General features: G+C 37.5%; 1 protein-coding gene across 1 annotated transcript in view; it reads left to right on the forward strand.

Annotated features, from left to right (window-relative positions):
- The window catches only part of LOC140339540 (membrane-spanning 4-domains subfamily A member 4A-like), a 31,181-nt gene extending 23,484 nt beyond the window's left edge, over positions 1–7,697 (forward strand). Inside the window, exon 6 of the mRNA XM_072424290.1 lies at positions 6,420–7,697. Coding sequence (XP_072280391.1) covers positions 6,420–6,530 — 111 coding nt within the window. The 3' untranslated portion in view covers positions 6,531–7,697. The remainder of the gene's footprint in view (positions 1–6,419) is intronic.
- The last annotated feature ends 3,323 nt before the right edge of the window (positions 7,698–11,020 follow it).

An 11,020-nucleotide genomic window follows, 5' to 3' on the forward strand; every position in this document is an offset into this window, starting at 1 on the left:
TTGCCTAAAAAATGGGTAAGGCACTCAACACACCTGGGCAGGTGTTGCTTTACTATAAAACATCTTGCAGTCAGTAATATAAAGTGAAGTGCAATGAGTAACATCATAATAATAAAGCCTGTACTAGCAGAAACAGACAAAACCCCCATCGACATTATTATAACAGAGCATATTACTCATCATAGCCGAGGGAGAAGTGTAAATAAAAAAGTGGTTAAGAAAAAAAAAAAAATTTAGCAAACCTAACAAAACAGGATTCATGTGAAATCAATCATCCTCCTAGCACGTGCACTATGGCGTGCTACTAGTGAGAATAGGGTTCAGCTTTGTAACCTTGAGAATAAACATTATTACATATTGCCGACTATAAAACATCTCGCAATCAATAATATAAGGTGCAATCAGTAACATCATATCAATATAGCCTGTTCTAGCAAAAACAGGCAAAACCTCCATTGACAGAGCATATCACTCATCATAGCAGAGGCAGAAGGGCAAATAAAATAGTGCTCAGAAAAAAAAATTTTTTAGCCAACAAAACAGGATTTATGTAAAATCAGTCATCCACCTAGCACGTGCAATATGGCTCGCTACTAGTGACATTAGGATTCAGCTTCATAGCCTTGAGAAGAATCATTATTACGTATTGCTGATTGCAAATTCTGCCCAGGAGAGCGTTTCTGACGCTTGCTGGTTTCTAAGATAGAGGTAAGCCGAGAAGATCTCTGAGGTCTTGGGGAGTCTATGGAATCAGCCCTCTGGAAAAGGGCTTGAGCTTCTTCTGTATTCACCACGGAATTTGTTTGGCCCATGTAACTAGAAACCAATCTGAAGGGGAACCCCCATTTATATTTCATATCAAGATCATTCAGAGTAGAGAGGAATGGCCGCAAGACTTTCTGTTTCCGAATCGTTTGCGGCGCCAGGTCGGCAAAAATTTGGTAAGGACTAGATCTTAACACCAAGTCCTTCCTTTTCCATGCGGCTTTCATAATGGCCTCTTTGGTTTTGTAGAAAGTGGGTTTTATAAGCAGGGGGGGCCAGATGTCGGCAGATGGAGCGCGCAAAAGTAGCTATTTGCCCGGGTGGTCAAACTGGAAGTGTTTTAGTCATGGGAGATTTCAACTACCCTGACATTGACTGGAGTAATGGTACTACAGGAACAGCAAAAGGGAGGAAATTTGTGAATTTAATACAAGATAATTTTATGGTACAGTTTATAGAAGCTCCAACTAGAAATGATACTCTGCTGAACCTAGTTCTTCCTAACAATGCACAGCTTATAACAAATGTGCAAATAAAAGAGAATCTGGGTAGCAGTGACCATAATATGATTTCATTTAATGTAAGCTGTAAACAGGAAGCAAAAACAGGAAAGATAAAAACATTTCATTTTAAGAGAGCAAATTTTCCATTATTAAGATCGGCTCTCTGTGACTTAGACTGGGCGACAATATTGTCCTCAAAGAACACAGAACAGAAATGGGAATGTTTCAAGTCTGTTCTACAAAAGCAAACTGAAAAATATATACCAATCAGTAATAAGTTTAAGAGGCTAAAATTAAAACCTGTGGCTCACAGCTGATATTAAAAAAGCCATAAGGAACAAGAAAAGGCCATTCCAAAAACATAAAAATTAAGGTGAATGATTCACCTTCATTGTTTGAAAACTATAAAGAACATAACAAAAGATGTAAAAAGGAGATAAAATGTGCAAAACTTCAAAATGAAAGACAGATTGCAAAAGAAAGTAAGGCAAACCCCAAATTTCTTTTTACATTTTTATTTATAGCAAAAATAAAGGAGCTCAGCATGTAGGCCCCTTAAAGCGGAGGTCGCCAACCTTTTCGGTTCCTCCGACCACTAAAATCACAGGCTCCTGACCGCGCATGCACGGGTAGCGGGTGTCACTCACTTCCCCAGAGTGACATCATTATGGCTTATCGAAGCCTGCAATGGGAAAGTGGGTGGGTTAAGTTCAGGGACACAGCCCGCCCACTTCTCTGAGCCTGGGAACTGCACAGGGGACTGGGTCCACGGCTCTGGCCAGTGCGTCCTCCCAGTGGGTTCCTTCTCCTGACCCCGCTGGGGGTGCTCCGGCCAGAGCCGCTGACCCCCAAAATGTTCTCCCAGACCACCAGTTAGGGACCGCTGCCTTAAAGGATGTCGCTAGGTTGGTAACTTGGGAACACTTTTTTTAGCTCTGTGTACACAAAGAAAAATGGCAGAGCTTAAGTCCAAATTCATAATAGCAATGTCACTGCCCTAAATGAGTCACAATGGCTCAGAATTGATATGATTGAGAAACAGCTGGGAAAATTTAAGGTTGACAAAACACCAGGACCTGATGGATTACATCCACGTGTCCTCAAAGAGCTGAGCTCAGTTATTTCAAAGCCATTATTTCTAATTTTTAGAGTCACAGGCAAGGTACTGATGGACTGGCGTAAGGCCAATGTGGTTCCTATCTTCAAAAGGGAGCAAAGTCAATTACCAGGAAACTACAAACTGGTTAGTTTAATGTTCATAGTTGGAAAGGTCCTAGAGAGTTTGATAATTAATTTCTGCTGGAAAATACCATTTTAGGTGATAGTCAGCATGAAATACTGAAGTTGTCAAACAAATTTACTCTGTTTTTATGAGGAAATAAGTAAACAGGTAGACAGTGGAATAGCAGTTGATATAGTGTACTTGGACTTTGCTATAGCATTTGACACCGTACCCCACAGACGGTTAATATGCAAGTTAGGGTCGATAGGTTTAGAAAAGTCAATCTGTAAATGGGTAGAGAACTGGCCTAAAGATCGCATCCAGAGAGTTGTAATTAATGATTCATACTCTGAATGGTCTAAGGTTATTAGTGGTGTACCCCAGGGTTCAGTGTTGGGACCTTTAATGTTTAACATCTTTATAAATGATTTATAATTTGCGATTAAAAGTACCATTTCTGTGTTTGCAGATGACACCAAACTATGTAATGGAATTAAGACCATACAGGATGTCTATAATCTATAAGCAGACCTGAATGTACTGTTTGATTGGGCAACCAAGTGGCAAATTACATTTAATATAGATAAATTTAAAGTTATGTCCCTGGGAGCTAACAACGTGCATGTTTCACACTGTTTAGGGGGAATACATTTGGGGGAGTCAGGAATGGAAAAGGATCTGGAGGTTTAAGGGGGGGATATGATCACCCTGTATAAATATATAAACGGTCCATATAGAGAACTCTCTTCCCCATTAATTCACCTTTTACAGTCCATCATTACAAAGAACAAGAGCGCACTCTTTACGTCTGGAGGAAAAGAAGTTTAGGCCCCGGATAAGGAAGGGATTCTTCACTGTAAAGTCTGTAAAAATGAGGAATCGGCTCCCTCAGGAAGTAGTTTCAGCAACTACTATAGATTGCTTTAAGAAAAAGATGGATGTTTTTCTAGAAGCACAGATCATAACTGGGTATTAGGGCTTTAAAGTAAAAATAACAGTGACTGTTGATCCAGGGAACATCCGATTAGAATTAGGAAGGATTTTTTTTCCCCTGTTGAAGCAACTTGTACCAGGGTTTTTTTTGCCTTCCTCTGGACCAACTATGTCTTATAGGGTTTTATATCTGGGATATGTTTATTTCCCTAGTGGTTGAACTTGATGGATTTATGTCTTTTTTCAACCTAACCTACAGAGACATAATGGATGTTCTGTTTTCCAGCCCTCTTTCAAGTGACCATGGAATCCCAAAACTATACAACCAATATTATGGGGTCAATATTTTTTTTTTTAAAACCAATATACTAATAGTTGAAATTGAAATGTCTAACATATATTAGGAAACCATTTCCCACATTATTGTACCAATGCCAGAAGACAAAAAATTGGGGACGTAGAGGAGCAGAATTTGAGATTTATCAACAATCAATATATGTCATAGGTTTCGGTGATTCAATACCTGGTCTTCTCTTGCAGTCATTCACTATTTGCATTGTGTGTTTAAAGCTGTCCTTCAACACACCGCACACATTATACAGAGCAGTTGTGGACTTTTTACGAACATGTCTGGCAATTCTTACCTTGTTTAACAAAAAGTTAAACCCCTTGAACTACCACACTCTGCTTTTAGGTTTTGCCACAATGTTATTGATATTTTTACCAACATCTTACCTGTCCGTTTATAGACCATAGTCAATAGTCCAATGGACCAAAAACATGGGGTAGACCCTTAACATTTATAGATAGGTAGAAAAAATGCAACCACCCTCCAAAAAACAATCACCCTTTAAAAAATTATGTTAATATTGTTGCACCCCAAAATTGTTTATAGACATATGTGGAAAGATTTATGTGTATATATAGGGGTATATATCTAGGGTATATATATATATATATATATATATATATATATATATATATATATATATATATACATGTATGTTTATATAGGTGTACATATGGTACCCTATGTTCCCATGCTTATACATTCACTATAGGCCATATTAATAGTTAGGTTTTATTTTAAGTATCTTTAAACAATGCAGGATAGCATGGGTAGGAGTGTTGTGTTTAATCATGGGGATCTGGTTCTATTTGACCAGCCACCTGGATTACCTAGAGGGATCTCTACTTATTATTATTATTATTATTAATAATATTATTATTATTAATAAACAGGATTTATATTACAACATATTACGCAACCCTGTACATTAAATAGGGATTGCAAATGACAGACTAATACAGACAGTGACACAGGAGGAGAGGACCCTGCCCCAAAGAGCTTACAATTACGGAGTTTACAATCTCTAATTCCAGTCTAATTCACAGATGTGACAATAGGGTAATAAATACCAATACAGAGTTTGATCTGGAAAGGGCTGTAAAAATAAATAGATGACAGAACAGATAGAGTGAGGTAATAACCCTCATGCTGATCTATGCTGACACCTAGAATAAAGGTCCCATGCTTGACATCCCCAATAACTTCAGGACTCCTACATGTTTAAAAAACCATTAGGTGTTCAACAAATAACATCCAGTAGCCAATCGTAACTCTCCAATGATTCCTAATGGGGTTTAACTGTATAAGATTGGGAGCTCAGAGAATGGTAGGTAGCCAGCCAGAAGCCAGCAAGAGAAGGAAGGCTGATAGTGCCAGAGGAAGCCTGTGAGTATGCGTCAGTGAGTAAGCAAGAAATAGTTAGCCATGCAAGAAGCATGGAAGCAAGGCAGAAGTTGGCAAGTCACAGACAAGGAACAGACTCCTGGGGTACCCATTTACATCTTAACAGGTAGCTATAAAATATTTGTGAATGCATTCCTACATTGTCCTATATATGTCTATGTTATTGTTATGTTGTTTTGCTGTTTTGTAATTGCTGGATTATGCACTAACCATTATTGGATTGCTACAGGGGTTTACCTACTAACAACATTATTTTCCATTACTGTATATTTTGTTGATTGAAGTTCCTATATCTATAGTAACCAATATTGCTGTGCATTTTATGTTTCAGCTTGTTTGTTAATTAAAATGTTTGAGTGACTAACTACTATTTGTGCATGAACCTTCATTTATTGAATGTGCATTGATAGGGTTATATATTATTCATAAATTTGCAGATAATATTCATAATCAACAACAGGTATATTAATGGCTGGAAAACAAACAGACAGAAAGTTGTAATAGCCTCTTAAAAATGGTGGACAGTGGACGAGATCTTGTGGAAAAGGCCCTGCAAACCATCAATGTAGAGTATTTTATGATCCATATGGTTCAACATGAAGGGTCCTGTTTGAAGATCTGAAGAAACAAGGGTTTAATAGGTTGAGATTAGATTCCAAAACATTGGGGTGCTTGGCCTTATTCCCTTAGTCTGGTCTGTAGTGCAGGTCAAATTGATTTACAAAATGTAATTAATGTAATTATTATATAGTATAGAGGTTCCTCACATTAGGGATCAATGAAAATGAGATGGCCTAGATCAGTGTTTCTCTACATTTGGGTAACTCCTTGAAACAGCTTTCAGGTCTTCAGGGAACCTTTACAATATATTCACAAGTACATTATTGTGGTGTTCATTAGGAAGAATGCCTCCAATGCATCCAATACGTCCATTGGGAAGAATGTCACACCTACAGATAGCCAAAAAGACCATTGGTATCAGTTAAACTGACCCGAGAGGCATACATTTCTCATTGCTCAAAGAACCCCTAGAAACCACTGGGGGAACCCTGATTGAGAAATCTACTGATCTAGAGAACAAAGAGGTCATTAAATGTAATGTAATAAAAGCACTACACTACAAGTTACTCTTCCAACCATACCCGCATTCCATACCCGCAAGATGTAGAATACATTCAGTACATTACATTATGTAATGTAATACAAAATATTAATCCATGTATCCACTTTTATCTATTTCTAGGTGTATGTGATCCCAGCAGACTTTGCACCTCCTTCTCCTTTTCCACCTCCATATTCTCTGGATCTTCCTATTTATACTGATCCTCCTCCAAGCTACTCCAGCATCTCCTAAAAGATTTCTTATTGACTCTGCATCATCTATCAATGGAAGGAATTTTTGCTGACAAAGGGATGGGACAACCTGAAATCTGTAACATTAGGACAGAGTGAAAAACATACTTATGATACTTTATGTGTATGTTTGTTACCACTGGCCCAGGATAATCTTCTTTATGGCACTATATTCCCATATAAAATGAGATCATGGAAACTAAAGGTGTCTACAATTAGCCACAAGATGGACATTCATGCCTATGTAATTTTTGGTCTTAAACTGGATTCAAAGATTATTCAAAGATTACCTATACAGCTGATTGCAATATTCAAAACAATTTTTTATGAATACAACAGACAGGAATAGTAAAAGTTTCAGCAACAGTACTTGCGAGACACCAGTCCCCCAATCTAACATTGCACTCCTTGGCTATATCAGCCTTGCGCTGTCCCTGCACACTGTTGACCCCAAGACTTTTGTGTGCAAGGGATGGTGTCTAGCTGACAGAGGACCAGGAGCCCTCAGATAATTCAGTACTAAGATTCCAGCAAAGAGAAGTCCAAAAAAAGCAGAGGTGGAGTCACGGGCAAAAGGTCAGTCCAGGCAGCATACATTCACAGGTTCAGAAACAGGCAGAATTAGTAACAGTAAATTTTATGAAATCACACACCAGCAGCCGGTCAGCTTAGCTTAACCCCCTAGCCGTGTGCGACTCGGGGTGAATTTTACATGCTAAAAGTGGTAATCCCGAGTCACACTCGGGGTCTCTAAAAACATTAAAAAAAAACTTACCTTGTTTCATTGGTGTCCCCTGGCGTCCTGCTGGTCCTCGGGACACGTCTTCTTTCTTCGAGCTTCAGCCGGCGACTGCAGAGACGTTTTCCGGGGTTTCCCTGTGACATTGGTGCATGCATTGGTGCGGGCGGGAAATTTAAATAATTTTGTATTGCTTTCAATACAAAATAGCTGTATTGACTCTAATACAAAGACATCTTTAAATATTATACATAATACATTTTATTATATATATATATATTATACATGCTTTTGTACAGTTACATTACAGGTTTCACTATTTTTTTTTAACAGATTTTTTTTTTATTTAAAGTTTATTATTAAATGTATTAAATATTGAACATATTTCGGTGAGTTATGCCTAAGAATTATAGGCCTACAATGTAAAATAAATTTACATGCAAAAAAATGAAATGATTTTTGCATGAAAATACAAACAGAATTAGAATGCTAGGGGGGGTCAACAATACAACAGGTAGTGGGGACTGTGAGCAGAAAGGCTTTAAAGCCCTAGCAGCCAATGACAGGGCAGAATAGAGTCAGGAACTAACCTGCCTCCATATCCCCCTTCAGCTGTGTACAGCTTCAGAGTGTGCACAGGGGATGCTGATAAAATCCACCTCAGGGTGCATGGCTAAAGGGAAGCAGGGGCTGCTGCAATTTCTTTGTTCTCCTTGCTACTGCAAGTGTCACCACTGGACATAAAAGACAGTATTTAGTACTGCAATTATGCACAGCATTGGATTGCTGGCCAGTAAATTCACTCCTAACAAATCTATAACATTTTCTCTTGTAACAAGAGTCTTTACAAAAACATTTTATGTGTATTACCTTACTGGTGGGAAGGGTCATTAACTTACACTTTAATGCTGTATTCTATATTTTTTGTTTAAAGTATCATGAATAATGAATATAAAAAAATTATGAAAAAAAAGCATGCAGCAATCTAATAAGCAGATATTAAATCTATATAAATACATATATTTATTGTAACTGAAAGGCATACTTAAAACAATCCACTAGATGGCTCAAGTATTATAAATGTGAAAGAAAGTGGCATCAATGCTACTTTTAAAGCTACGTACACACATCCAATGGGTCTTGCACGATAATCAGCTCAGGGCCGATATCGGACGAGAATCTGGCGTGTGTACAGCGCCCGTCGTCCATCATCCGAACGACCGTCCTGGCGGATCCACGGACGATGGACAACGAACAATCCTATAGCAAGAGAAGGGGGAGAGCGCACAGCAGGGTGCCGCTCCGTCGTTTTCCCCCTCCCCTCTCCATAGAGCAGAACGGTGCTGTATGTACAGCACTTGTTCATGCATCGTGCAGTCTTTGGAAAGGATTGTGAAAGATCCTTTCCAACGACAATAATTGCTTGTGTGTATGCAGCCAAGCAAGACCAGATCAAATGTAATGAGATAATGACGTAATGAGAGGATACCCTGGTCCTCCAGGTTGGAACATAAAAAAACAAATAATGTTGAGTAATCAAATCATGGAGATAAAAGCTCAGTCTTAAATCAATGATGACCAATGCAATACAAATACATTAACTAGAAACTCAAAAAATAAAGGCAAATAAAGAAGTTTAAGGAGAAAGTACAAGAAATTCTGCAAAGAAATTACATACCAAATGAGAGAATAATAAAACAATTTAAAGGAAAAAACAACCAACCAACCAAACAAAAAAACAATGTAACAGAAAAAGAGATGGGGAAGGGAGTTGGAATCAAGAACGAGTTGAAGGTTTTGAGGATGAATCAGGCATTATCTGTAGATGGGATTGGGTGATTAGTGATATGGTATAAGACAGCAGCAATTGCAAAACAGTAGATTGGATTGTACCATGGATTGTGCACATTGCTACGTTTTCGATTGAAGGCATTATTGGAAGTTGGGGGTGTCCATTGGCCATGACCAGCAAGCAGCCAGATACATTATTATAATCAGTGTACCTGGGAGCCTCACCTTTTTTCCTGGTATTGGCTTTTTAAACAACTTTAAAAGTTGGCTGGCAATAAAAAAGCTATTGCTAACTATACCTTGATATGATATGATATGATAATGATATTTGAAAAAGGTGTTTGAGTCAAAATGGGGAAAGCTCTTGTCAATGTACCATGCAATAGTGCATAGATTATGGATCTCTATGGACAGAAATGTTTTAACCTCTGCAGTAGGGTATGGGGCGCTCAATAGCACAAACTGAAATTACACACAGAGCAGTGTCTCTTTCCCCCCTCATACCAGACTTGGAGAATAAATATTTACAGAGTCTCTAAGGGGACGGTTTCAGCTGTATAAAACCCATTAGGGTCTTTTCCAACAGTAAAGCACCATTTAACACTTAGGGGTATATTTATAAAGCAGTGAATGTTACATTTACTAAGTGAATGTACCTTTCTAGTGCATGTATTTTAAACTACAGTGATTCACCAGGAGTGAATGTTTGCTGGATTTTTTACCTCTTTCAACTGTATGTATAATTCAGAATTTTTAGGGTTAAAACGTTCTGTCTTTGCCCTGTTGGGAAGATTTCCACTCCCTCTCTGACCATGGCACACATAATGTTATATGACACACTGGAATGATCTTATCACTTGTGACTCAGGGATCTGACAGATAGGAGGTTGATATTTGTACAGTAAGCAGATATTGGCATTTTGCCCAGCATTTCATAGAACATTTATTAAAATAATAAGGTGGTACTCTGGTCAGCAGGATGGGCTCATTCACAAAGCTGTGTTTTTCACTTAATGCACATGCTTTGCTGCATTGCAAAATAAATAAAGGTACCTACTTTTACCTAAAAAAACTTACACTGACTTGAGTGTAAATCTCTAGAAAATGGCACAAAATGGCCCATCACTGTTAACATTCAAAACAGTAATTAAAGAAATGGCAGTAAAGTTTCAGTTAATATATACACCTATTGTGTGTTATTTATAAAACATTCATTTAAAAGGGGAAACAATTTACATGAGCCCAGTCCTTTTTACCACTTTTATGGGTAAAGTATTTTGTACTTTTGAGTTGATTATGATCAGTCACTTGTTCTTAAATCATTTTTTGTGCGTTATTTTTGGCCACTAATGGATGACGCTGTGTATTCATGAAAAGTGTGAAACAAACTCTTCATTAGTAAACTGCAAGAGTTTACACTTTACATTAGGACCCAAGTATACACTGAGATTCTTTTCTTTTTATTGTCTTTTACTGGTTTTTTAAAAAAAATCTCGATTTATACTTGAATATGTTGTTATGGTTGATAAACAAAATTCATATGAAACTAAGTTTATACAATTTTAGCCCATTTGCAATCAATAGATACAATCTTATTTTTTTTTTTTTTTACAAATTTAACCGAAAAGAAGGTAGCACCCCAAAGTGAAAATTAATTTGGGGTAGCAAGTCAAAATGAATGAAACTGCAATACTGCATGATACACACAATGAGTTTAAGTCAAATACCAGGCATCTATCGACAGAAAACATTTTATTGTGCTAGGAGGATTTCTATAGCTTATCCATATCTAAAGGGATGCAGGAAATACAGTTTTTCTTATTACAACATTGAGGTTGATCAGGTGGTAATAAAAAAGGCCTCCAATATAGTTTGATAAAGGACATAACAAACTAAAAGAGAAAGATGGAAGAATTGGAATTTAAAAACATATCCACAACCTAAACAGACATATCTTTGCT

Source organism: Pyxicephalus adspersus, chromosome 10 (assembly GCF_032062135.1).
Source record: "Pyxicephalus adspersus chromosome 10, UCB_Pads_2.0, whole genome shotgun sequence".
NCBI classification, from domain to species: Eukaryota; Metazoa; Chordata; class Amphibia; order Anura; family Pyxicephalidae; genus Pyxicephalus; species Pyxicephalus adspersus.